This window comes from Molossus molossus, unplaced genomic scaffold, assembly GCF_014108415.1.
Source record: "Molossus molossus isolate mMolMol1 unplaced genomic scaffold, mMolMol1.p scaffold_m16_p_3, whole genome shotgun sequence".
NCBI classification, from domain to species: Eukaryota; Metazoa; Chordata; class Mammalia; order Chiroptera; family Molossidae; genus Molossus; species Molossus molossus.
This window is the reverse complement of record NW_023425366.1, coordinates 55,247,970-55,275,940: the sequence shown is the minus strand read 5'-3', so window position 1 is coordinate 55,275,940 and position 27,971 is coordinate 55,247,970. Positions and strand designations below refer to the sequence as shown.

The window sequence follows — 27,971 nt, the reverse complement described above, 5'->3', positions numbered from 1 at the left end:
CCAATCTATCCTGGGTTCCAATAGGAACCATGTAATTGATTACATTCAGAACCAAAATCATGCAGAGGACACACAGTATTCATTTGTTCGCTCACCACACCCTTGGCCTCCTCAATTTTTCTCCACTGTCTGATTTCCTTGTCTATTTCATTTTTAATACAGGTGTACCATGTACCTGTTCGAATGACCATCTTAAATGTTTTTAAGAACAAGATGGGAAGTAAATCCATTAAAAGTAACCAGAAGACAGCTACAGAAAGGGGGAAAGAAAGATGCAAAGAAGTGGCCAAAAACAAAGTGCTTATGAAAGTGCCGGGGACGGCCACGGTTCAAATGGGAGAAGGGTGAGTCCCTGGGCGGGCAGGGGCACCGATGTCTCTGGAGTGGCAGCTGGCTCCAGTGCACTTTACCCAGTGCCATGGGCCTCGCCCAGACACACGCTTGGGCCTTCCCATCAGCCTGAGTGACAGGAGCTCGGTAGCCATGACCTGGCACAGCAAAATGACATTTCTAACCCACGAACCACGTGGATAAACTAACTCTTGAAAATCTAACTGCAAATCGTTTGTTCTGAGAAAATCCAGTGAAATATAGAGGCATTAAGTCCTCAACTTGAGCTATTTCTCTAATGTGAGAGAGAACCCCATATTTTTGCCATCCTGTTATGTAAGGGTTCTCTCCATCTGAGGCCCCCAGTCATACATGGTCAATGCTGCTCCATGACAAGCTCTCTAGTCACCACTGTGTCCACAGCGATCCCTCATCTGTTGGGCATCTGCACTGACACGTCCTTGTGGCCTTTGCCAGTGTCCTTCCCTGAGAGCTTGATCTAGTTCTTCTCACTTAGCTTGGTCTCCCTGAGTCTAACTTGCTCCAGGAAAACCTACAGATTCCCCAGTGACCACACCTCCATCCTAGACAGCTGGCCAAACAGGTTTTTATGATGTAGCATCGGGCCGTCACCAGACACTCTTGGCTTGGGCCTGGAAAACCGGAACTAGGGATCTTAGTGACTGATGCGGGAAAACTCTGCGTGTAACAAGTTAAAGCAGCGATTTTCAACCTTTTTCATCTCATGGCACACATAAACTAATTATTAAAATTCTACGGCACACCAAAAAAATCAATTTTTTACCAATCTGACCAAAAAAAAAGGTATAATGTTGATTCATTACACCAGATGGCTATTGTGTTGGCTGTTGTCATTTTTTAACTTGACAATCTAAGGGGTAAAGGTCAGTGCCCCTGACTAAATAGTTAGATATTGCATGTTTTAAAAAATTCTTGTGGCACACTGCTTGAAAATCACTGAATTAAAGTAAAAGAATTAATTATGGTGGGCAATGGGCAGCTTGAACTCTAGAACTATGGCATATTTAGATTAAAATGCAGAAAGAAATAGATTTTTCTTTTGCTTTTTCTGTTTAAGAAAAATTAATATTGATACTACTAGGCCCTAGGCAAATTAAAATAAAGTCTCTGGGAAATTACAAAAAAGAAGAAAATCTCTCACCAAACATTAGGATGGACACTATCAAAAGAACAAAAAATAGTAAGTGCCGGCAAGGATGCAGAGACTCTGGAACCCTGGGCATCGCTGGTGGCAATGTGAAATGGTGCGGCCACTGTGGAAAAAATATGGCGGTTCCTCAAAAAATTAAAAATTGAATTAGCATATGATCCAGCAATGTCACTTCTGGGTATATAGCCCAAAGAATTGAAATCAGGATCTCAAAGATGTATTTTCACTCCCTAGTCACTGCAGCGTTGTTCACAACAGGCAAAAGATGGAAGCAACCCAAATGTCTGTCAGAGGAAGAATACGTAAAGAAAATATGAAATGTGTGTGTGTGTATGTGTGTGTATATATATGTGTGTGTGTGTGTTTATATGTGTGTATGTGTGTATATGTTTGTATATGTATATGTGTGTGTATACGTGTGTGTGTATGTATGAATGCTTTTCATACTTAAAGGGAACTTCTGGCACATGTTACAACATGGATGAACCTTGAAACATTATGCCAAGTGAAATAAGCCAGCCACAAAAAGACAAATACTGCACGATTCCATTTACATGAGGTATCTAAAGTAGTCAGACTCCAGAAACAGAGCAGACGGTGGTTGCCAGGGGCTTGGGGAGAGAGACATGGACAGCTGTACAATGGACATAGAGTTTCAGTTTTGCAAGATGGCGAAGTTCTGGAGATTAGCTGCAGAACAGGGTGACTATACTTCAGAGTATAGAATTATACACCCAAAAATGGTTAAGATGGTAACGAAGACCAAGAACAAAAAAGAATGATTTTTAGGAGAGGTTTCTTTTTTAAGTTTCCTCAATACTAGAAAGCCCTAGAAGACTAGTGACAAGGTCTGCTCTGCAGGGCTGCGCATGGCATCAGAACTGGACAAAATCTGTCCCTTCAGAAGCAGTGATGTCTCCTGCTCTAGGAAATGGCTTCCCCACTGGGGGCTAACACTAGCCCTTTGCTCATATGTTCATCCATCTCCCACCCACTTACCATTCTTCCGGCTCATGTCAGTGACACGTCCTGATTCTGCTCTACCACACGTGGCCTCCTGTGCTTCTCACCCCCCAGAGCACTCTGTCTGTACCTTGTGTACTGCCTGCCCTCGGAGTTATGCCGTGTCTATCTTCTCCACATAACCGGAGCATAAGGGAGCAGGGCACTGCTTACTTACCACTATGGACACTGAACCCCAGCAACCGGCACAGAGGAGAAGGTGAAGCAATGGCTCCTGAACACGCCTACTGTGTTCTCATTCCAGCCCCAGGGGCAATGAAACCAAAGCCTCGGAGCCACAAATGTCTGACACTCACGTGCTTATTCCTGAAGCTCTCTGAATTCAAAATAACACGAGAATCTAGACTTATCTCCTGATTTCTCCTCCTCTATTGACTGCAATCCAATCAAGAAGTGCAAAAGGACTTCCCACATGCTGGAAACTCCTGCACTTCCAGGGCTCCCTGCCCCAGAGGGGAGGTCTGAGATGAGCCTCCCTGAGTCATTCTGTCTGTGGAGGTGCCCAGGCACTGGCGCTGGATCGAACCCCGGATGCACTTGTCAGTGTGTGCTCTGCCTCGTTATTCCCCAGAAGAATCCATCACGATTCTGCTGAAACTTGTTGTTCTAATGACTTTTTAATTATCTTCCTCCTTTCCTCCTCCTTAGTTGCTAACTTGTCAATTTAAAGAATTTCTTGTCTAAAAGGGTGCTACATTTGATGATGACAACCACTCCAGTTAAAATTCCATTAAGCACTTCACTCGGGAAGCTTATTTAAATGATCTGAGCTAGAAAGTACATAGAAGCTTCAAGCAGGTAGAAAAGCAGGGGGTCTCTGCCTCCCTCTCAGTGATCCTCCTCGAAATTTGGACAATTTGTCTGATTTATTGCCCAATTTCTATTTTGTTATCAGTCAGTAAATCAGTTATTGTACAGCAAAAAAATAAAGCTGTTTGTCATTTGGCTGTCAAACCTTTCTTGTTTACATCACAGAAACACTATTTTATAAAAGCAACAAGGATCACTTCCTCTAACCCCTACCTGCATTGTACCAAGCGGAGGGAGGTAAGGTGATCTGCCACAGGATCTGCCATTAGTTCACTGAGAGTGTTGCTGGATTCATTCATTCAACAAACATTTACTACCTGCCAGGCACTGACCAAGGCACTGAGTGTACAGAGGTGAACAAGATAGGTAAGGTGGCTAATCTTATGGAGCTTATATAGGGAACAACATGCAAAGGCCCTGAGGCAGCAATGACTGAGGTGTTTCTGAGACACAAAAAAGAAATCAATATGACTATAGCCGAGCAAATGAGAGAGCATGGCAGGAACAGGAGTTGAGAGAGAGAGACAGCATCCAAGTCTCATAGGATCTGAAGGCCTTGGTAGGGAGAATACACTTTAATCTAAGTGTGATGGGAAGTCATTAGAGAATTTAATCAGGAAACAAATCATATAATTCACCCTTTTAAAACTATTTTGGCTGCAATGGACATTAAACATTGTCTCAGATTTGATTTTTCTCCCCCTGTGCCCTTGTAATATGGAGCACTGCCTTGGTACCTAAACTGGAGAAGCCATCTTTATGCTTCCAGGCTAGATCATCCTTCCAGGGGGGCTGGAAGCAGTACAGGTGCTTAAGGCAGACACTGCAGAAGAAGTTTCCGAGGGTCAAGCTCATGGAGGAAGGTGCCCACAATCTACCTCTATGGAGAGCATCATGCAAGGCAGGCTCCTTACCCAACCAGCCTTAATCATATTTCATGAAGAACCTTCCAGTAATACCACTCAGATAATGATGCTCTTCCATAGACAGTTGACTGTGACGAGCCTTTACTAGAGAAGGCATTAAGAGAGCTAACCTTGACCTCCTTTCCACAAAAGCTAGAGGGAACTACAGCAATTTTTTATTCCAACTACCCATTGCGTACACTCTACTTTCTACGCAGACGTAGGAAAGATGTAAAAGGGGGAGCTGGGGTTCCAGAAGGAATGGCGGGAAGCAGGAGGCCAGCAAGCACGAGGTGTGGCAGCTGGATAATACCTCTTTGAATACTTCGTTTTAGCTTGTTACACAGATCCACGCGGGGGTTAGCTACATGCTCTTCTACAGATCCCGGGCTTTTTTCTGGAGAAGAAAGGCTTCTGCTAAGATCCAGCGGTACTTTACCCGTGTGTGGCGGTGGGGACGCCGCGGGGCTGTGGGTGGTGGTAGTGCTGCTGGACGCCGAGGCAGTGGTCAGGTCCAACGCTCCTATCCTTGAGGTCAAGGGAGAAGTCAAGGACAGCTTTCTGGCCCTCACCGGGGAGGATGTTCTGGACACAGCTAGAGGTGGTGGGGAAGAGAATTTGCGACACAGGCGTGGGGACTTGCCATCTGCCAAATGTTCACCTCTGTTGTTCTGGCTGGTAGCGAAAAACAATTCCAGTGACCTGAAGATACAAGCAAAAGCTATTAACAGACCGTAACCAAGTGAAAATGGATCCCCTGTGTCATTCAAGAGCACACTCCCTACACTCACAGGCCACAATATCATCGCACCTCTGTTGCTGGATTTCCTTCATTTCAAGGCTACTTGTATTCCACACACTTGCCAAAGGTATACAGACACTTTGTAAGCCAGGAAGCCAGGTATATATAACCCATTCTACCAAACTGTGGTCCAAAGACCAGTAGCACTGGTGTCTGGTAGCTTGTTGGAGATGCAGAACTCGGCCTCCAGGCCAGACCTACTGAATCCAGAGCCTGCAGGTTCACAAGACCCTCAGGTGATTCTTATGCATATTACAGCTTGAAAAGCACAGCTGTAAACTGTAAAAGAGAAAAGCCTCAAATACTGGAGTTAGCTTCCAAATAATCACAGAGCAAGCAAAGGCCACTTGGGGACTTCAGGGTTCTCAACTTCTTCCCTCAGGAACTACCTGTGACCTCTGCCCACCCCCTTCCCCTGGTGGGGCTGGTAAGATCAAAGGCAAGACAACGCCCTCAGAGCAGCTCCTCAGAGCAGCTCTGCAGAGCGGGGATGCTCATCCGCGGGGACCCAGGGACCAGGAGGGCCAAACCCCGGGCCTACCTGACGGGGATGGAGGTAAAAGGCCTCTTGTAGATGTCAGAAAGCTTCGCCAGCACCATCGCTGCCGTTGTGAATATACGATAGGTGTGCAGAAAGGTGTTGAGAAAATCGATACTAAGAAACCGCAAGTCTGTCAGCCGCTCCAAGAGGCGCTCCACACTGGCATAACGGATCTGGGGCACTTTGCAGGAGTTGAGTGTTTTACTGAAGCAAATGTCAACATCGTCTTTATGGAGACGGGCATCAGACCTGCACACAAAGCAGGAACATGAGAACAAACGCAGGACACGGCTGCCTCTCGGCCACCGAGTACTTATGTATTGGTAAACACATACCTGTGTACCGGCCTCCCATTGCATTGGATAAAAGATATTGATATGACACATTACATACAACAAGGCAGGGCTATAAAAACATCAACTATGCCATTATAATTTAGGAAGGTCAGAATTGATTGTGGAGAAGGTAATAATCATTCATTTTGTGGATTCCTTCTGCAGGGGAGGAAAAACAATTTTCACTCTACCCATCTGAGTTCTTGGCTGAGATACCTGTAATAACGGACAGATTAGCCAGAGAAAAACAAATAATTTTATTAACATGGATACTTCAGAGATACATGGGAGATACCCAGGGAGAAATGAGTAATTCCACAAGGTGGCTTAGATTCAGGATTAAATACCATCTTAATAGGGAAAGGGGAGAGGGAATCACTTAAAGAAGAGTAAATGATTTTTCGGAAAGATGAACAGGTCTTTAGAAGAATAGCTGGGAGATAAAATAGTGTGTGACACTTTGGGAGTGGTGTCGACTTCTGGTCTCCTCTCCTGTGACAAGGGTCAATCCTCTCTGGCTGATGGAACTCTCCAGGAAAGGATTTGTGACAATTTAGTTCCTTTTGGAGGATCTGTCTTTAGGCAGACAAGGGGAGTTTAGAGAAAGCCTCTTCATGCATTTGCTGTTTTTCAAGTTCCTACTGCTCAAAATAATCGGTATAAAAAATGTATATTTTGGGGTGGCATAATCTGCTACCCGTCCTTTCTCTCTCTCACTTAGTCGTGTCTTATTAGAAAAATGAGGCCAAAAGCCCTCATTTAGGAGGGGCTTTGCCTATACTCTTAAATCAGAATATCAAAAATGCCCTTGAAAAGCAATGGATGGCATTCTTCCCCCAGATGGGTCAGAGGAAAAGGAGAGACAGATTTCACTGCTGTATCAGTGGTTATTTCTTTTTCTCCGTGCTAAGCCTGTGCATTTGTGCTCCCCCTTATTTTTTGACTAGACTGACTAATAGATTACAATAGAAGATATTTCTCCCTCCCTCTAGAACTGGTTCTTTATTAATTCTGTTCTTCTATATTTTAACTTGTTAATGTCTGTTATCGTAGTTCCTCTCTACTCTTTCCTTACAGTTTATTTTGTCATTCTTTTTCTAACATCTTAAATTGAATGCTTAATTCATTCCATTCTTCCTGGCTTATTGATGCATTTAAGCCTATCCATTTTATGAGTACAGTTGAATCTATACATTGCGTGAAAGGCTTTGTTTTCAATATCCTGCAGTATTAAAAATGTCATTTAAAAAAAATGTATAATGGGCTAAGGGGGTCAATCGTGTGGTAATAGGTAGTAACTAGACTTATGGTGGTGATCACTTCGTAGTGTACAGAAATATCGAATGATAATGTACACCTGAAACTAATATAATGTTATCTACCTCAATAAAGAAAAAGATAACGGGTGAAAGAACCCGGGAGGCCATCTGGAGGTTGCTGCTGTGCTCCACTTCCTCTCATTCCAGAAAACCTCGCTCTGGCTGCCCCTCAACACAGCTGACCGGTGGACGAAGCCTGCGCAGGCTCCAGGTGGAGGAGCACCCTGGGGAGAAGGTCCACACTGCAGCCCTCTTGCCAGCTCAGAGGTCGGCCCGAGGTGCGCCTTGGTGAAAAGGGCAGAGAGGCCAGCGGAGAACAGAGTTGGGAAGAGGAAAACCTTAGAAGCAGAGGTTGATCCAAGTGGGGCTCAGAAATGCCCACCTTCTCCAGGACTACCCGGACCCTCACATGCCCTTCGGAGACCTTTCGTTCTCCTTCAGTGCAGCGTCCCAGAGCGGCCATCAGTGAAGCCCTGGACGTGACCACTTGATTCGAGGATATGCTACAGGGCCAGTGATGTGCAGTGCGGCAACTGCTTGCTAAGAATCAGTGGGCTTGTTGTGAGTGACCTTAATTATCCTTGCCAGCACTCGGAGGGATATCACATTATATCTTTATTTTCTTTGTGATAAAAAGGAATCAATAGCTTTCTTAGCCCACTCTTGGAAACTTCCCACCCAAAGTAGGCTCAGTGCAGGTGGAAGCATTTCAGCTGCGAGCCTGAGAGGGCATCTTAAATGAGCGGCTAACCCCTGCGAGGAATCCAGGAATCAGCTGGGGGGGGGGGGGGGGGCTCCAGTTTGAGTCTCATTACTGATCTTGAAACTGCACAAGCACATCCTTTGAGATTCTTGAAAACTGCATGGCTCTTTCTTCCACTCGCTATGTGACCCTCAACCAATTGTGTTTTTCTGGTTCTTACTTTTCTCATTTGTAAAAAGAACTCAGAAATGTTTATGAATCAATCTATCTGAAGATGGCTTATTGAGGTAATCACTTTTCCTTCCATTTCCCACCAAAGAACGCTATTTTCTAAGAAAGTTGAGGTTAACTATTAAAAGAAAGCAAGCCTGAACCCATATATGTAAAATGTAAAACACCACTTAAATAGATATTTTCACAATTTTGCATTTTAATCATACTTTGAGATTTACTTCTTTTGACCATAATTACTTTAATCAAAACACTAGGAGGGAAAAAGATATGTTGTAGCCAACCTGAAATTAAAATAAATCTGATTACACCACTGTCCTTCAAAATTGTAATCACATTTTCATTTTAAGTCAAGAAAAGAAATTAAATATTATGAAATTATTTAATTTTCTTTTATTACACTGAACAAGGTCTTTATTTCCTAAGGGACTCTCAAGAAAGACATAATGTGTTACTTAAGTCTCTTATAATAACAACTCCTTTTTGGTAAACACTAAGGAAAGCAATCTTAAAACATCAAACCCATATCACCTATTATAATTAGTAAGTTTTCAAAGAAAGTGGGTGCCTGCGAAGAGATGTCAGTCACAAGACACAATTAAGATAGTATAACCCCCCCCCCCAATTTTTATTAATTTTGTTGTTGTTGTTGTTGTTACAGATGTTTCTCCTTTTTCCCCCTTAGACACCCCTCCTCCTGATCGGGATAAGTTTTCTTTTAACTCTGCAAAACGTCTTTTTTCCCCCTCACTGAACAGCCAGGGAGATGCACAGGGACCCAAGAACACAGAATCTAGGGTAGAAGAGGGCCACGGAGGAGACTATCATAAGAAATTGCAAAATCATCCTCTTTTGTCTGAGTGAGGAGAACCAGGTTCGATGAGGCAGTAAAAATAGAAGAAAGAACTCTATGAAGGACATGAAACTCTGCCTTGGGTGTACATCTAGTATAAGACAGAGAGGCATCAAAACATGTGACTCTCATAGAAAATCCTTACAGCTCGAGACACAGGTTTCTGTCCTTAGAGGAGGACAGTTCCTACTCATTCAAGTGTCACCTCTGTGGACCCAAAAAGGCAGGAACATCTTGATCTGTATGGGAAGTAATTATACAGACGAGATTGGACGTGGACGCTGGTCAATTGCCATCACAGGGAACAGAAGAGGCATTTGGGTGCCAGCTATAACCAGTCAAGCACAAAACTAAAGTTTGTAACTGTATTAATTTTTAAAGTCAACAAAATGTATGAATAAGGGCAACTGCTCTGGGATTTAGGAGCTTGTCACCTGGCTGCAATGCCCAACAACATATTCTCATTTCAAAGCAGTTGGGACTTTCATGGCTGTCTAACCTTCAAGAGAGCTGTTTTTAAACAAATAAAAATGATATATAGTATATTGCAAAATATTGAAATAAGAATCCTATGGGTAGAAAATTAATAATAAACTGTAACCCAACAATGTGAATTTTAAAACTAAGTCATAATTTGGACCTTTTGACTTAATATTCTATTCTTGGTTTTAATCGTAGCATAACACATTTTTAACTAGTCTGGTTTAAAAAAAAAAACAACTATGCTAAACTAAAAACCTAGAAAACTGAACACTAAAGGAATTGTTGCTCCAGAGTTTTAAAATAATCCTACACCAAATATTTTCAAAATTGACTAGTAATTTAAAATACTATCATTCTTTCATAATTTTTATAGTAATTATGGCACTAGTATAATGTATTCTGTCATCATCTAATACAATGATTAATGTTTTAAAATGTGTACCATTGGCATGATGCTAATTATAGTTAATACCTATGAAGAGAAAAGTTAATATTATTTATTGCCTTAGCATAAACAGCTAAGACCTCCAAAAATCCACATAAAAAGGCATAGAAGACAAACATTATTTTAGTTTTATGTACATTTAAAATACATATACATATAACAGAACTGCTTATTAAAATACATTTTATTCTTAGAACTTGGAATGCAAATAACCAAGAGAATGAGCATAAGAAACAATTTGGTCAGCTTTAAAATACTCCCAAAACAATTTCTGAATTTGGAAAGAAAAAAGTACTTAGAGACAAAAGCTTAATACAGAGAGCTATGGCACATAGTTATTGATATAGCTTCTCATTTTAAACTATAGCTTCCCTGTTTATTGCTTTAAATTATAGGACTTGCTTTGTTAAGAACATAAGAGAGAGAGCGGGGTGGCAGCCCTGAGCAATAGCCCCTAGGACAGATCCACACACAGGCAGTGGGTAGTGGTACCATGGAAAAGCCAGATGATTCACATCAGGTGTCTTTGAAATCTAAACATATTTCTATAACCAAATCTGAGTAATAAGATTCACACTCACTGGGAAAATGCCAAAAGCATCTGCCATACCTTGAGCCACCCTCTGACTTTGAACACACCTGACTGTCACGACTTTTTATACTGAACTTAAAAATCTTGATAGGTTGTTTTTTTTTTTTTTTTTTTGTCCTGAGTGAAGGCATATGTAACAGTATGAAACATAAATTCTCTGTGCTGTGAGTCAATAAACTAAAACTCTGAAAAACCATTTTGACAGTCTTATTTATAACAGCAAGTCATGATTTATCATATTACTGTCAAGAAACATTCACAATATGAAGCAGAATGCTATTGAAGCAATATTTTATTCAGGGTTTTACATCCTCTACCAATTTGATCTTGATTAAAATGCAAGAGAAAGTATTATAGCACTTACTTAATCATATGTGGCACAGTGACTTTGGAATTCTCTTCAAACACTATAGTCATTAAACCATTACACCGTATATTGTCCACACACTGCGAAATTAAAAAGGACAATTACAACCTACATGAAAACCCAGGCAGATCATACATTCCTAGAATTGTTTATAGCCACAAAACAATTTAATTTCTCCTCTCTCTCTCTCTCTCTCTCTCTCTCTCTCTCTCTCTCTCTCTCTCTCACACACACACACACACACACACACACACTGTCAGGTAAACATTATACATTGATGAACAGATTCAATGTCTAGATACCACTAGCCAATGCCTGAGGATAGGTATAGGGCTATGTTTTCCTGCAATGTTTCCCAAGGATTCTGACTGCAGCATCACGTTGTCACCATTCTCTGGCAGGTGCAGCCCTACCTGAGAGGTTGATTATGTTCCGATGGTGACTGCCTCTGCTGTATTCATTCTCCGCCCTATGGGGTGGTGTGGGTCAGGCAGAGGAGAGATGGTGACTTCCTTAGAAGAAATTCATCTTCTCTTTCACTAGTAAGCTCTGTGCCTGCTTCCTGTTTTGTGCCAATAAATCCCTGCATTTTGCTAGTTAATCTAGCCATTTCTATCAGCACCATGTTGGTTTGGTAATTTCTCCTGTTTCTAGCACGCATCAAACCCTGTTCATCTTCTCTTTTCTTTCTAAAACGAACACTCAGGAACTTTTGCTAATTTTCTCTGCCTTCTTTATTTATATTTATGTTTTATCAATTTAAAATTTCTCTTTGCAATTACTTTGGCTTAGAGAAGAATTTATTTTGAATTATACATATTCCCTTTGGGAAAAAACAAACAAACAGAAAATAAAAAAATACTGAAACAATTTTAAAATCAGAAATTACTTCTAGTAACCAGAACACCGTGTGGTGCTTTTTGGCTGCAACGAAACGGTGTGAGCCCATTGCTGAATGACTTCACATAGCTTCTCAACTCAGTGTTCACCCCGAATCCCAGGGTCTAATGAAAGAATGAATACATGTATAAGGAACTTCCGATCACTGGCATCACTTGACTGTTCAATCTATTTAGTACATCAGTCATATTCATACATGTTTTTCCTTAAACATTTATTTCCACGTCTTATGCCACTACTTCAATGACCAGGTATAGAGGATGCCAGCTCTGGAAGTAAAAGGGAACATTTTAAAGTCCCCTTCAATTCACTTCCTTAAACTACAGCATCTGGGAACAATACAGGTCTGCTGGAAAAGTGAAATGATGTAACACGAACGTTGGAAAAGCTGGGGGACACCTGTATATGAATGTGTGTACCAACGGTATTTATATTGGAAGGAGTGGTAAATTATTCATGATCACATCAGCATGTATCTGGTCGTGTTGGGGAGAAGAGTTTGAGCCCTGGGAAAATGAATTCCAGTCACTCATTCAAGAAGTACGTGACAGTCGGTGAGGTGGCTCTCACCTCAGGGCAACATTGAATGCATGATTACTAGAACAACAAAAGCAGATTCCTGAGCCATGGATACCCTAGTTCAGCAGTGCCGACTATGACTAGGGTGGGGCCTGGGAATAGGTGTGTTCACCAAAGCCCCCGGTAATTGTGGCAGCTGGTACTGTCCAGTGCTAACAATGGCTTCTCCAGCAGGGTTTTTTGAGGGCTTTGCCCCAGGCAATACCCTATTCAAAGGTCAGTAGTCTACTATGTCACCATTTTTTTTTACCTTCTTAATACATATAGGTAGTGGGAGGAAAGGGCAGATTCCATTTTTCTCTTTTAATTCACCTTTTTGTTAAAATAGAAAATTCCCTATTGATTCCAGAGAATCTATTTTAAGAAAAAAAAGCATGTCAACATGCTACAAATTAGTCTATAAAGGTCTATATTTTGATACATCTGCCCAAACCAAGAAGCTCAGAAGTGAATTTCAATCCTACATTTTAGTTAATACCCATAATTATAGAAAAATGTGTTTAATACACCATTAGTGAATGGAAGTAAGACAAGCACAAATGAGTGCACTATATTGAAATGAATGGTCAAATCCTCAGCATCAAGTTTTTTTCTATAAATAGATTAAAAAGTGAAGAGGCTTATTGGTCAAGGCCATTAGCCACTTGCGCATTTTGTTGGAGGTGCCAACAGTTAATAATGGCCTTACTGGTATAGCTAAAAGTGCAATTAATCTTTCAAACAATTGTAACTTCTAAAAATTACAGCTTCAGACACAGAGACCTGGCTTAGCCAAAAGTGTTGTACTGAATGCTTTATGTGAGACTGGGATCGTGTCGATTATCTGGAACCACTTCATTACCTTAAATAGCAGCCACATGCGGTGAGTGTAACACAAAAGCTGAGCAAGGCAGCTTCAGATCAAGTCACAAAAATATTGATTTAGCAAAATAAAGGAGGAAAAATAAAAAAGCAAACATATTTATAGAAGGAATGAAAGAAAATGTTCATTTCCCTAGTCTATAAGGAGAACTAAAATGCATACATGTCCCTCTGGCATGAACTGACAAGAAATAGAAATAGTGGAAAACGTTAGTCTCACTGATAATTACAGACATGTAAGCTAAAACCACTAAAAAGCAATACCACTTTTCCATTAAATAGGAAAATGTGATAAAACTCAACTTTGGCAAGACTTAAAAGAAGGCTGTATAGACATCTCACTGATGATGTGGTGAGATGATGAGTTATGTATTTCTTGAAATATTTTGGTAGTCTGTCAAGTCATGAATTATGCAGTCATGAAAGTGATCAGGCCCTCCGCACCAGCCTCACCTGCTCTGGGGAAGAGCTACAGCCAGGGACCGTGAAAGGGAAGAAAACTCCCTGCACAAAGACGTTTGGCACCACAGCATATATTATACTAAAACCAGGGAACTGTCTATATGATATACCTAGTATTTGGGTGGAAAAGCTGGAAAAGTGGAACATTGATGGGTAGAATATATATATTAAAAGACGCCAATATGAAGAATTTACACATACTATATAGAAAGACGTATATGAGGTAAAACACAAAAATGACACATGTCTACATTGCGAGCCAAACTGTAAAACTATTTCTCTCTAGCTGGATAGTGGAGGATTTAGAGATGGAAACAGTTGATTTTCAGGGTAGATTTTCTCTAATATAATTGTTCAAAAGTGATCTGTGGAGCTTGTTAAACTTTGGTGGTGTCTTGAAGGGGGATTCAGGAATCTGCATTTTAAAAATACCCTCAGGTAATCCTAATATAGCTAGTTATCTGGAGAAAATACTTTCATAAACATTTCTTCAGTGTGCTGGGTATTGGGTGTAATTTTTAGTTCCCTTTGGTTTCCATATTTTTACATATACATCATAAAATATTAAACAGTACATTGTTGAGCATTTGGGAGGTTCAACTTATTAATAATGAATATGTCCAGAGACATACTTGAGAGACTGATAAATTCCATCAATGTATGTATAGCACATAATTTCCCCATTAAATGAAAATGCTCTGAGCAGAGGACAAAGCCAGCTGGGATGCGGGCTGCTGGGCCGCAGGTGAGGCTCAGCAAGTGGTGGAGCACTCTCCCTACCACTCACCACTCAATCCCCAGGTCAGGAAGATCAGTCAGTATCCCAGAGCACCAGCTACCAGGTCAGCCTTTAGGAGCAGTTGACACATGACCGCTCCCTCCTTGCTACATTTTCTTCTGTGACCTCTGGGCACCATGCCCTCTTAGCTATCTTCCAGCTGTACTGGGGGCTCCTTCGTAGTCCTCTTTGCTGTTCTTCCTGACCCCTCACTCAGCCATGGACCTCTTCTCATTTCTAGCCACAGTTATTCCTTGGGTGATCTCAACAGTTGCATAGCCTGAAATATCGCCTAAATGGCAGAGTCTCCCACCTGGACCTGAACACTAAACCTCTATGTCCCACTGCTCACATAACTCCACTGAAAACGACTTCCTCCTTTTCTGTTTTCCCTGCTCACAGTCTACTCAGCCATGCTGACCTTCAAGTTATTACTCAAAACATACAGTGTCCTCCTGGTCTAGAGTTTGGGGACTGGCTGTTCCCTCTGTGTGGAATGACTTTCCCTTCACCACATGTCTACATGTTATTTCCATCACCTGCTACAGTTGTTGTTAAGCTGTATTCTTCAGAATGAGATGACTACATATGAAAAACTGTACCGACCCCCACATACCTCCAGTAACTGAATCACCTTCTTACCCTGCCCGATGACCTTCTAACATAAAATAGTGTGTACTTACTTATTAGGTACTGTTCACCTTCAGTCTTCCCTACCCTAGAATGTAAGCTACATAAGACAAGGGGACTTTTTGTTGTCATTGCCTCTTTTGTTAATGATGTACCACAAGTACCCAAACAGCAACTGGCATATAGCATCACTGCATAAATCTATTTGTTGAATGAATGAAATCACAAGTGTCAAAGCCACACACTACCAAGGCTCTACCGAACATAGTAATTTCATTTAATGGTATCATCATCCCTCAAAAAGATATAACTTACGATTAGTGTCCTTCTTTACTTCAGTTGTAGATATATTCTAATGCAATTTAACATACTAACCATAGGAAATTGGAGAAATAGGAGGAAGTTGTATGCTTCTGCCACCAAGATGTAGGCTAAGTAGAGTCTCACTTGGATGCCTGTGGCAGGCAAAGCTTTGGGTACCAATCATCTTTAAAGGACCAAGCCTAGACTCATTCATGTACCCCAAGGAACTTTCTCTCTCAGCAATGCCTCACCAGGCACTCTATGGAAGGACACTTAATGCTTTTATCAACTGTAGACCTTAGGAGCCCAGGGACATCATAAAGTAGAAGCCAGAAGCAGCTAAAAACACCTTTGCCTGCTGTTGTTCTCCTCATTCTTCCTATTCATCTTGGTTTCATAATACTTAAAAACGTTGTTGCATTAAGTGTCTACTTCCTTTTCTTCCTTACTAGCCTGCCTGTCTTCTTGAGAGCAGGGGCCATCGCCATATCCCTGGTACCTACACAATACCAGGCAGCATATGGTGACTGTGCAATAAACATTCAGAAAATCAGTGAAAGATTCGGAATTTCATAAGGTCAGAGATGTGTTACAAACAGGAATTAAAATGTTAATTCATAGAGCATGGAGTTGTTGAAAGTATTAATAAATCACCACAAGGATGTCATTATGCAGATATAGAAGATACCACATTTTCATTCCTTTGTTAGCCAAAAAAGAAGTACCTTGAATTCTAGCTATGTATTCACCATCAAAGTAGTCAGGGGTGTATATAAGCAAAACCCAGCATCCCTGTAAAGAATGTTCAGAGTGCTAATAAAAGACTGGGATTAGATTTGAGTCCTGACTCAACAGTTATGTAACTCTGGACAAACCTTTAGCCAAATCTCAGGTTTCTCACCTGTGAAAGGGGAATAACATTTCTGTTTCCCTTCAGAACACTGTTGGAAGGGTCAAATGAGACTAAGTCTGAAAAATTTCTTTGACATACAAAAGTAATTTTTTGACATTTATTTTCTTTCTACTTTTCCTCAGTTTTCAGTCACTCAGAAAAAAGTTAAGTACTTAAAGAATTATTATATAGTTCAGATTTTTACCTAAGCCTTATATATAAATTACTATGAGCTATTCATAAGAAAGAATCTATAGTATATAGTTATATGCTTTTTCCATTTGCCCAATCTTCCTTGAGTTAACAACTTTAAAGATACATATCAAGCTTTCTTTTAATATTTTCTTTATATAATCATTACCGCCTATATTGTTTAACGGAGTTAAGAGCTTGGATATAAAAATGCCCAAATCCAATTATGACTAATTTGAACATATTTCCAAATCCTGAATAAATACAATAATTCTCTACCTGGACATCACTGATCAAGAAAAAATAAGTAAATTTGTTTTCTATTATTTTCCATATTAAATAGAGGAGCTCATGTTCAAATTTGTATGACAGACAGTATCTCTTCTCTGATGTGATTCCTTCATTTGTGATTTCTCACCATAGCCTTTGTTAGTTGATTTTATATCTCTCACCATTTTCCTACATCAGAAACAGATAAGCAAAAACCAAACAACAAAACAAAAAAAATCCACTGGTGTCACTGGTGGCTATTTATTACTAAGAAGGATATTTAACACCGTTCAACACTAGTAATTACATTTAAAGATTATACAAAATTGGCCGGCCAGTGTGGCTCAGTGGTTGAGCATCGACCCATGTACCAAGAGGTCACTGGATCAATTTTTTGGTCAGGGCATGTGCCCAGGTTGTGGGCCCAATCCCCAGTGTGGGGCATGCAGGAGGCGGCCAATCGATGTTCTCTCTCATCGATGTTTCTATCTCTCTCTGTCCCTCTCCCTTCCTTTCTCTCTAAAATCAATAAAGAAAAAAAAAATTTGCCCTGGCCGGTTTGTCTCAGTGGCTGGAGCATTGGCCTATGGTCCAGAGAGACCCGGGTTCGGTTCCCGCTAAGGGCACGTACCTCGGTTGCAGTTTGTCCCCAGCCCTGGTTGGGTCATGCGGGTGGCAGCCACTGGATGTGTCCCTTTCACGTCCATGTTTCTCTCTCTCTCCTTCCCACTCTATCTGAACAAAAAATGGAAAAATGTCCTCGGGTGAGGATTAAAAAAAATTTAAGCCCTGGCCGGTTTTGTTCAGTGGTTAGAGCGTGGGCCTGCGGTCCTGAGAGACCTGGGTTCGGTTCCCGCTAAGGGCGCGTACCTCGGTTGCAGTTTGTCCCCGGCCCTGGTCGGTTGTGCGGGTGGCAGCCACTCGATGTGTCCCTTTCACATCGATGTTTCTCTCTCTCTCTCTGTTCCTCTCTCTCCCTCCCACTCTACCTGAACAAAAAAATGAAAAAATGTCCTCGGGTGAGGATAAAAAAAAAAAAAAAAAAAAAAAAAAAAATTTAAGATTATATAAAATGTCCAGGAATTAAAATACAATAACTACATTTCATGTAAATTTTAACCATAAAAAGACAAACATATGACAAGTGATTCTAGCATATCAAGATATGTAGTGGTAATACACAGCAACCAGAGGTAATTTTTTTGGTAAAAATAAATTAACTCTAAAAATCCTCCCCAAAAGTTAGTGTCGTAAAATTTTAAAAAACAAACAAAAAAACTTATGGCAAAAGCCACTTGCTGACCTGACTGATGTCACTCATCCAGGCGGCTTTCTCCTGGCGTGAAGGTGCTAACAAGACCACTGTGAAGGGGGCGGCGTCAGGAGGCTCCACCACGATTTTAAAATCCAGGTGCCCAAACACTTGCCCAGAACCTTTGGCTTCAACACACATAAATCAAACATTAGATGTGAATACAAAATATGAGTAATAGTTGCTTTCACATAATTCTAGTAATGCTATCAGTGCTCAAGTCCAGAATCTCATTTCTGCAATATGGTACGTCTCCAGTATGGGGAAGGCTTTACTAAGCTCATAAGCGGATAAAAAACCTGAGGTCAGTAGGTTCCTCAGCACTAGGACCCTGGTCTCCTTCTCACTTCATGTTTTGTTAACTTCCATAATTTACAGAATTCTAATGCTCTCATATAAATCCTTTCTTCTCTGCCTGACACTGAAAAGTCACTTTGGAAAGACAAAAATCAGTAAAATGTGAATCCCCAAAGATGGTTTCACCAGGTTTACAGGTTAGATGGTTCAACAGAATTTTTCACATATAGATGACTTCAGGGAGTTTATTCTCAGCATCTCTACTGCCTCCTCAAGTAGCTCTTCTTGGCTACAAACAATTAGAAACCATAGGACTGTTTAATTGCGATGTAATTTTAAGGGATAGAAGTTGACTTACAGTCATCGTCGCTTGCATCGGGCTCCTCGACCAAGGTACATTCTATTAGAGAGAGAACCCCACCTGTCTGGAAAGAAGCCAGTTTTTCATTAAGAGGCTGAGCATCCTGCATGGCTTGGGAAGCTCTGATTTGCAAATCTTATACTTCCTCAAGTTGCCACAGAAGAAAGCAGAGCAATTCTACATCATAAATAATTTTGTATAGGTTTCTAATTTAAATTTATATCTGTAAAAGTAATTGAACTCATTTAACTTCATGACTCTTCTCCCCAACCCACTTTTACTCCCAATGTTTACAAAATTTAGCAAGTCAGTCTGTGGGAGACTAGATGGCACATTAGGAACCCTGGAGAGAGAACGCAGCTCTGCAAAGGCCGAGCTCATCAACCGGGAGGTGTGAGGGTGTTGGACAATGTTTTCAGGCACTAATAACAGGAGGCATAGATAGGCTAATGTTTTCTGTCAAGGGCCAGAAAAGATTTTGCAAACCATATGATTTCTTTCATGACAACTTAAGTCTGCCATTTTAAAAAGCATAAGAGCAGCCAGAGATAAAATGTAAACCAATGACTGTGGCTATGTTTCAATAAAACTTTATTAACAAAAATAGGCACTGTAATAAGTTGACTAGATTTTTATAGTTTGGTGATCATCAACTAGTAACACTTCTGTCCAAGTTAGGATTTTAATTACACTTCGTAATGGTAATGCACATTTAACTTTTTTCTATTACTTTGGATCCAAGTGACAACAAAGTAAATGTCAAGGCTGATAAGTGAATATTACTGCACTATGCAATTGTGACAATGTTTTATGATAACAGGCAAAGGAAAAGCATAATTAAATTAACCTGAATGCCTCTTAAGTGCATGAACCATAAATGGAACAGTCATGTAAAACCAGTACCTTGAGCAGATGCAGTTTTCCTCCGGAACTTCTTGTACAAATTAAAAAGTGTTTCGTAAATAAGAAGCATTGTCTTTCTCCTTCCTTTTTCAAAGACAATGAACCCAGGCGAACTTTACTAAGTTTCCCCTTTTCAACGGAAGGTACTTGAATAAGAGAACCTGGTGATCACAAAAGTGAAGAATACACAGCAATTAAAATCCTGTGAAGTGAGAGCCCTTCCTGATGCAACAAACACTAAGGATTCATTTAATGCGCTGTTGGAACAAGTAAATCTCCTACACTCTGAGCAGAAGAAACAATACATTGTGTTTTAAGAGTCATACTAATTCCTGCTATTTTTGTAAAACACTTTAGACTTGATTATTCAGCTCTAAGCCAGAAAATAAGTTTGAAAGACAGCCAAACTGAATTCAAAGGAGGCACTTCTGCCATCTGTCCTTGGTGATTTGATCTCAGTCAATGTATTAACCTAACAATAAGGTACATAGTGTATGATCACGTACGGTAATAATGCAGTAAAAAGCAAATAGAAATTTATTCTTCCTGAAACACTGAAGGAAGAAAAATAGTATATTGATAGAGTTTACTTTGTATTCAAGATATAGAATATGCAATACGTGTATATTATAAAAATATACAAATTATACAATTCAACACAATTTAGTTAAGGACTATTGTTAAAGGATAGCTGTTTCAGGTTACATTTATTTTTATGTTTATTTATTTTATTTTTTTTATTTGAATTTATTGGGGTGACATTGGTCAATAAAATTATATAGGTTTCAGGTATACAAATATATGTATGAACTTTACGTTGCATTATATATTCATCACCCCAAGTCAAGTGTCCTTCCATCACCATTTATCCCCAAAGCCTCTCTACCTCCACCCACGCCCCTTTCCCTCTGGTAATCACCATGCTATTGTCTATCTATAAGTTTTTTGGGGGAGTTTTTTGTTTGCTTAATCCCTTCACCTTCAAGTGAAGTATAAATTTAAAATTTTTAATCTTTTAAATATATATTTAGAAAACTAACTGCCACTGGATTCCAGGCCTGCTGTCAGCGGAGAAGTGAACGTAATTTGTTAGGAGGTATTTTCTTTAATATCTTCACTTTGTGTTGTTTTATTTTACTTTTTAATTTATTGAGATGACATTGGTTAATAAAATTATATAGGTTTTGAGGTATACAATTCTATAATACATCATCTGTATATTGTATTGTGTGTTCACCACCCCAAATCAAGTCTCCTTCCATCACCGTTATCCCTCCTTTACCCTCTTCTACCTCCCCCCAGCCCTGTTCCCCTCTGGTAATCACCATACTGTTGTCTGTCTATGAATTTTTTTTGGGGGGGGGTTGTTTGCTTAATCCCTTCACCATCAGGTTACCTTTAAATTGTGTGTTAAAAATTCTTCGTGGGCCCTGGCCAGTTTGGCTCAGCGGTTAGAGCGACCGCCTGCGGTCCGGAGAGACCCAGGTTCGGTTCCCGCTAAGGGCACATACCTCGGTTGCAGTTTGTCCCCGGCCCTGGTCGGTCGTGCGGGTGGCGGCCACTCGATGTGTCCCTTTCACATCGATGTTTCCCTCTCTCTCTCTCTCTTCCTCTCTCTCCCTCCCACTCTGTCTGTACAAAAAATGGAAAAATGTCCTCGGATGAGGATAAAAAAAAAAATAAAAAAAAATTCTTCGTGGAATCTAAATGTAAAACAAACCACATAAATCTATACCCAGGGCATTCTTGTGATCAAAACTATACTCCATTCCATGTGAGGCGCTCTGCATAGACTTCACCTAATTTCACCCTAATAATAACCTCCCTCTCCCCCAAAATAAAATTCCAATCTAAGTTAAATATCAAACCCAAAAGTATTAAGACTCATACAAATACCTTGCCTCTGGCTTCTGAAATGGGAGCCAGTATTATTTTTTTTTCTATTGGTTTAATCTACCATCTACCCAAAATGCAGCCTTGGAAAGGTTCAGGTCAGCCTATTAAGAACCATTCAATAAGTACTAAACCCTTAAATATTAACAGTGGTCATCTCTAAGAGGTGAGATTGCAGGCAGCCCTATTTTCCTCTTCATACATTTTCTGGGTTTCCTGATTTTTTTCTTTTTTAATGAGCACAGATTAAAGTGGATAAAAAAGCAATAAATTCTTCAGAGACACAAAATTGTAAAACTGTGCTTATGGCTCACAAAACGTTCACATTAACATGTGAATATTCCAAATAGGATCTACTTTGTAAAGATCTAAAGGTGTACAGAGAAGGGCTCAAAGCTTCCATGTCCAGATTCCATCTGTTTAGGTGAGTGTTAGGTGGGACTGCTTGACAGAGAGAGTAGGCAGCTCTTGGGGCCTTTAGAATAGCATGGAAACAGTCCTGGGGAGGGCGTGGGACTGGGGAACAGAGGGTGGGCGAAGGCTTGATTCCACTAAAAGGAGCAGGCAAGAGAAGAGTGAATGGGGGAAGTGAGAAAGGTGGGAGAAAACTGGCAGGGAACACAGGCAGTAAGTGATTAAATTTGAAGAGAAAAGGAGGGGTGGGAAAAGCTCAAGGCAGAATGCTTAGAGAAGTAGATGAGCAAGTAACAGCAGCAGAACGATTGTACTCATGGGACTCACAGGGTGGAATCAAAGCCAGAGGAGATCTTTCAGAGGACCTGGGTCATCCCATCACTATACAGAAGGGGAAACTGAGGCCCGAGAGGCAAAACATCTCTCAGGGTTTAGCATCTCAGAGTGTCATGGCCAAGACATTCAGCATCGTAAAAACTGAGACGAGAAAGGGAATGGATGGGAGAAGACATTACGCTCTAGCGTTGCCATGGGTGGTCGTTGAGCCATCCAGGCAGACCGGTTAGGGCAAAGGGAAAGACTGGGCTCAAGCAGTTATCTTGGTGGACAAGTGGGTTTGGGAGTCATTTTCAGAAAGACTATCACCAAGGCTATGAAAACTCAATAATAATGTATTCATTGGTAAATGCTTCTAGCATTAATTATTTTGTAAATCAGAAATTATAGAATACACTCTTAACTCATGTATTAGCAATTACTGTGAATTTCAGCTTTGAGGTTAAAAAAATAAATGTTTCCTTGGCAACTACACACTGATATGCTTAATCTATAACTGTTCACCTCATATTCAACTAGGAAACTGTGATTTAGGTATATACAGAACTTTATACAACCAAATTTAAATTGAGCAATTTCAATACTATCGTTTGGTTTATAAAATAATAATATTGGAAAAACATGTTGAGTGGGTTTTTTCACATTTCATCTTATATTTGACATGATGTTTCAACACAACTATGAGACTTAAAGTTTCTACTACAGTTGATGCAAATAGAGAAATGATGAGTATTAAATAAGCAATTCCTCTGTATCAGACCATTGCTATGATACATTCCTTTGCAACTCGATCATCTGTATCTAATAATTGGGGCCAACTTGCAACAAAACTTATTATTTCAGTCACTAAAATCCCATAGAGTAGCATTCAAGACTGGTTAATGCTCTTATTTTATTTTTTATTTTTGTTTTACCTCTCCTCCCCCAGTTTTATTGAGAAATAATTGACATCCATCATTGTATAAGGTTAAGGCATATAGCACAATGGTTTAACTTACATATATTGTGAAATGATTATCACAGTAGGGTTAGTTTGCATCCATCATCTCATACAGAAACAATAAAAAGAAAAGAAAAAAAATTCACCTGGTGATGAGAACCCTTAGGATCTACTCTCTGAACAACGTTGCTACTTATCATACAGCATTTAATTATAGTCATAATGTTGTACATTATATCCCTAGCACTTATTCATCTTATAACTAGAAATTTGTACCTTTTGACCACTTTCCTCCAATTCTGGCTCTCCCTACTCCTCACCCCACCTCTGGTAACCTCAAATCTGATCTCTTTTTCTAAGAGTTTGATAATTTTTTTTCCTAGATTTCACATATGTGATCATACAGTATTTGTCTATCTCTGTCTGACTTATTTCACTTAGTATAATGCCTTTAAGGTCCATTCATGTTGTCAAAAATGGTAGGATTTCCTTGTGTTTTTTTTTTTTATGGCTGAGTAATACCCCAGTGTGTGTGTGTGTGTGTGTGTGTGTGTGTGTGTGTGTACACATCATAACACCTTTATCCATTCATTATTGATGAGCACTTGGGTTGTTTCCATGTCTTGGCTATTGTAAATAATGCTGCCATGAACATGAGGAGGCAGATATTTTTTTCAAGTTAGTGTTTTTGTTTCTCTTAGCTATATTCCCAGAAGCAGAATTCCTGGATCACATGGTAGTTCTATTTTTAATTTTGGGGAAACTCCCTACTGTTTTCCACAGTGGCTGCACCAATTTACAATCTCACCAACAGCGCACAAGGGTTCCCTCTTCTCCACATCCACACCAGCATTTGTTGTCTCTTGTCTCTCTGATGATACAATGCCATTCATCTTAATTCCACTCAGTAGTGAGAAAGAGTGAAGAGCCATTTCCAGGTTATTGAGTTAGCCATTCGAGAAGATGTAAATATTGCTAGACCCCAGGTTACAATCTCACAGAACACTGGTACATTGTAAGTACATGATTCTGAGTGTGGGAATGACTAAAGACGTTCATGTGTCATTCTCACTCTGCATTCAGTCACCTTTGTTTAATTTTCTTGACTCACATTTCCACAAGACAATGTTGACTATGCATAATGGGTTTTCTACAACATGTCAAGTTAGAGTGCCTTGATCTTCTAAAAAAATCTCAAATATATTTCATGTTATTGAAAATAGAAACTCATTCCAAAATTTGGATCTTGGTTTTCAAAGTTTCTATCATAATCTCAAGGCACTACTTTACATGCTTTTGTAAGCGTTAGCTCCGTTAGGCTTCACAAGAACCCTAAAAGACAGCCAACGTAAGGAGATGTAGGTGAGGCAAAGAGAGGTTAATTAAATTGCCCAATATCAGAGCAAGAAGTGGAGGAGACAGCATCTGCCCTTTGGTGACATGGCTGTACTGTCTTTCTCAGTTTGTCTCAAACCTTATACATTTATTTGTTCAACAACATTTGAAAAGGTTTTGGAAAATTAATAATAATACCCAACTACTGCTATGGTACAGTTTTTTGCATCCTACTCAACTATCTAACAAGTGAAATCAATTTATAATAAAACTTCTGTTATTTCACTAAATTCTCATAGACTGACTTTTAAGATTAGCTGATGCCCTTATTCTGAAGAGGCCTTTCAGATAATCTGGATGACTTATTTTTTCTAGTCCTCAGAAAAAATTACATTTAAGATTGAAACCATGCACACACACACTGAAATAGACCTTATATCATCCCCAACAGTAAACAGCACAAATAATAGCACACAATTAGAGACAAATTGTAGTCTATTTCATAGAAAATGAAACCCCTAAAAGTTTAAAAGAATTTTTTAAAAACCACCTCAATGGCTTTTAAAGCCTGTTAAGGGTATTTAGTAACAGTGATAATAGGAGCAAACAAAAATAATGCAAACTTTCCAAACTGTCTGTAATTTGATTACCTCCTACTTTCAGATTAAGGTCTGATGTTTTTATAAAACCATGTTTATTAGATCATTTCCAAACAGACTAACCAAACCAAACAATATAGAAAAATACTACTGAAAGGCAAATCATTGCATCAACATCAATATAATAACAACATCAGCTATATTAACAGCTGGCAGGAGTGCCTTAGATATGCGATACAGAACAATTGATAAATAACATCTGGACTCGAATCAAAGGGAGAGGTGGCTCATGATTGATCTTCCTCCAGGTGCAGACTTATTCGATATATTTAACCTTTGGGCAATTTTCATTTTAGACATTTTTTACAAACAGATCAAAACAGTCTAAGTTTGTAGCAATATAGTAAATATTTATGTATAAACATCCTTTCCAGTCAAAAGTCCTTTTAGAAATTGAATACTAGTAAGCGAAATTCTTATTTCCATTCTCACATATTATAAAGTTCAAGTCAATTAATATTCTTCAGTAAACTCAAAACACAAGAAAAATACAAAACAAGACATTTTACAACCAAAACAGCAATTCAACAAGTGATTTGATTTAATCCAATGCCCATCTTCCAGGTATCATGGAAAGCACTGTACCAGGCAAGAGAGAATTCATAAGCATTGCCCGTCAGAGTTATAATTACTGGGAGAGACGGGCATGCAGACGTGTATTTATAGCACACAACAGGATGAAGTACATGCACCAGGAGCAAAGGGCCTTGGAAACCATGAGGAAGATAAATTCATTTTAACTGCAAGGGAGGGGACAGGAAGATGAAGGCGAAATTTTAAAAAGGCCCCTTGGAGGTGTCTGACCTGAGCCCTGTAGGACAAGCAGACTGTTAAGAGGCACAGAAGAGATGGATAAAGGCATTCCCAGCCCCAGGCTGGCGGACAGCACACGTAAAGGCCCCGAGGCAGGCAAGTGCCGGACGGCAGGACCCAAAATGGGGACACAGCCTGTGCAGGGGAAGAGGGTGAATTAAGAGGGCCTGGCATTGCTAGCATTATACTCCATTATTCTTTCAACAAAATTAATAGTGAAAGCCAAAAATGAGAAGAGGCATCATTTCCGACAATATACTAACTTTAACATATGTGTGCTTTCTCTCTTTGCAAATAAAGAATGGAAAGTAGAACTGCAGGTGTTAAATTTTTGGAGTATTTTATGCCAAAATTAATGTGCACAGAACAAAAGTGTGGTTTGATGAGATTACAAATATTTTAAGCAGCACATTTTGGTATGCGAATTATCTTCAAATAATGTTGGCATATTATAAACAGAAACTATATTAAAGGTAGTCCCAAATTTCTGTGCCACTCCTCCCCAAGTTCAGAATTATCAATGTGTGCAATACACTGTCTCAAATCAATGCCATGGGGCACGGCCCCCTTCCCCAGAACACCTAAGCACTTACAAAGAATTTGGGATGGGATTTACTTTCTGCACTGCAGTGACAGCCACAGGAGGACATGCACCGTTAGGCTCTACTCTCTCCACAGTTTCCAGCACAAACATCTTCAACTTGTCATTGACTGGGTGCTGCAACCAAAGCACACCCTACAAACAATATGTCTTCACCATTTCACAAGTGTGGCAGGAGTCAGGCGTGACATTTCACGGCCACTGGAGCTACCAGTTGAATCAGACATATCACGTGGGGCCTCCAGAAGTACTGATGAAAAATGGGAACAAGAGACAGCTGTTTGCACTTTGGACATTGTCCCCACTGCTATAGGAAAGCGCTTTAAGTGATGCAAGTTTCTCTTGGACCTTTGCCTGGATGTCGTCACCACCTGGCACGGACACTCCCATCGGCCCGTCGGATCGGTCCTCATTGGAGCTGCAGAGAATGTCCCGCCCACTGAGAAGGAGAGTCCAGTCAGAATGCACCTGCCTGCGCCACTCGTGCTTTACTATTACTGTGCTGCTGTTTCTCAGGGCCCCTGAAAAGAAACAGCACAAAGGTGGGCCTCAGCCACAGCCTCGGTCAAGACCATGGGGACGTCCTGCACCAACCACATGAATCACACGGCTAACTCAAGCCTGCTCCAAAATGCTTTCCTGGATCTGCCAGTGATCATGTAACAAAAGCAGAGATCACTTAATGGTGGGTCCGCTGAGGAAGGACTTACCTTGGCGGATGAAAGTTTGGCTGGTGTCCAGCAAAATGTCACAGCCCTCCACGATCATTCTTTCTATGGCAAGGTTCTTCCTTATGTTTTCTGTGTCACTCACTTCATCGTGCATGACCCTGTCAGACACAACACAGACTCGCTGTCAGAGATCGTTTGTATTGTCCACCTGGGAACGTGGATCAGTGGATCTGGGCCTGTGAGGAAGCCGACTGGACGCTTAGGCTTCAACAAGTCAGGACCCAAAGCAAGGCCAATGGACATCATGACTCTAAACGATCAACGGGTCAGTGGTCAGTGAGTACCCTGGGAATGCTGCTGGTAAATGCAACAGGAGAGCAACATATTTTAGGAGACGCTTTCAATGGCGATTGAAATTAGGATGTCATTTCTTAGAGACGAAGTAAAATAGAGACTTTTATACCATTTATCCTGCATAAGCTGAAGGTACTCAGATATAAAGAACTGTCTGAAACACTGAAAAGCTACTGATAAATCAAGGATAGACATTCTCCAGCTTCCTGCCAAATATAAATACAAAGTGCAATGAAAAGTCATTTTTCTATGATGCTGAAAGAAACGTGAACATTCTCAAACTT

The 27,971-nt window shown here is 40.3% G+C and overlaps 1 protein-coding gene across 4 annotated transcripts in view; it reads right to left on the bottom strand.

Annotated features, from left to right (window-relative positions):
• RASGRF2 (Ras protein specific guanine nucleotide releasing factor 2) overlaps positions 1–27,971 on the bottom strand; it is a 188,318-nt gene that overhangs the window by 78,698 nt on the left and 81,649 nt on the right. For 2 of the 4 annotated variants that reach the window (XM_036278551.1, XM_036278552.1), the window contains exons 9-15: positions 27,373–27,491; positions 19,672–19,832; positions 18,766–18,832; positions 18,102–18,238; positions 10,929–11,011; positions 5,604–5,852; positions 4,574–4,962 (exon numbers count right to left, since the gene is read on the bottom strand). In XM_036278551.1, the coding sequence (XP_036134444.1) occupies positions 4,574–4,962; positions 5,604–5,852; positions 10,929–11,011; positions 18,102–18,238; positions 18,766–18,832; positions 19,672–19,832; positions 27,373–27,491 (1,205 nt within the window). The remainder of the gene's footprint in view (positions 1–4,573; positions 4,963–5,603; positions 5,853–10,928; positions 11,012–18,101; positions 18,239–18,765; positions 18,833–19,671; positions 19,833–27,372; positions 27,492–27,971) is intronic. The other 2 variants (XM_036278553.1, XM_036278554.1) reach the window with 1 other exon arrangement.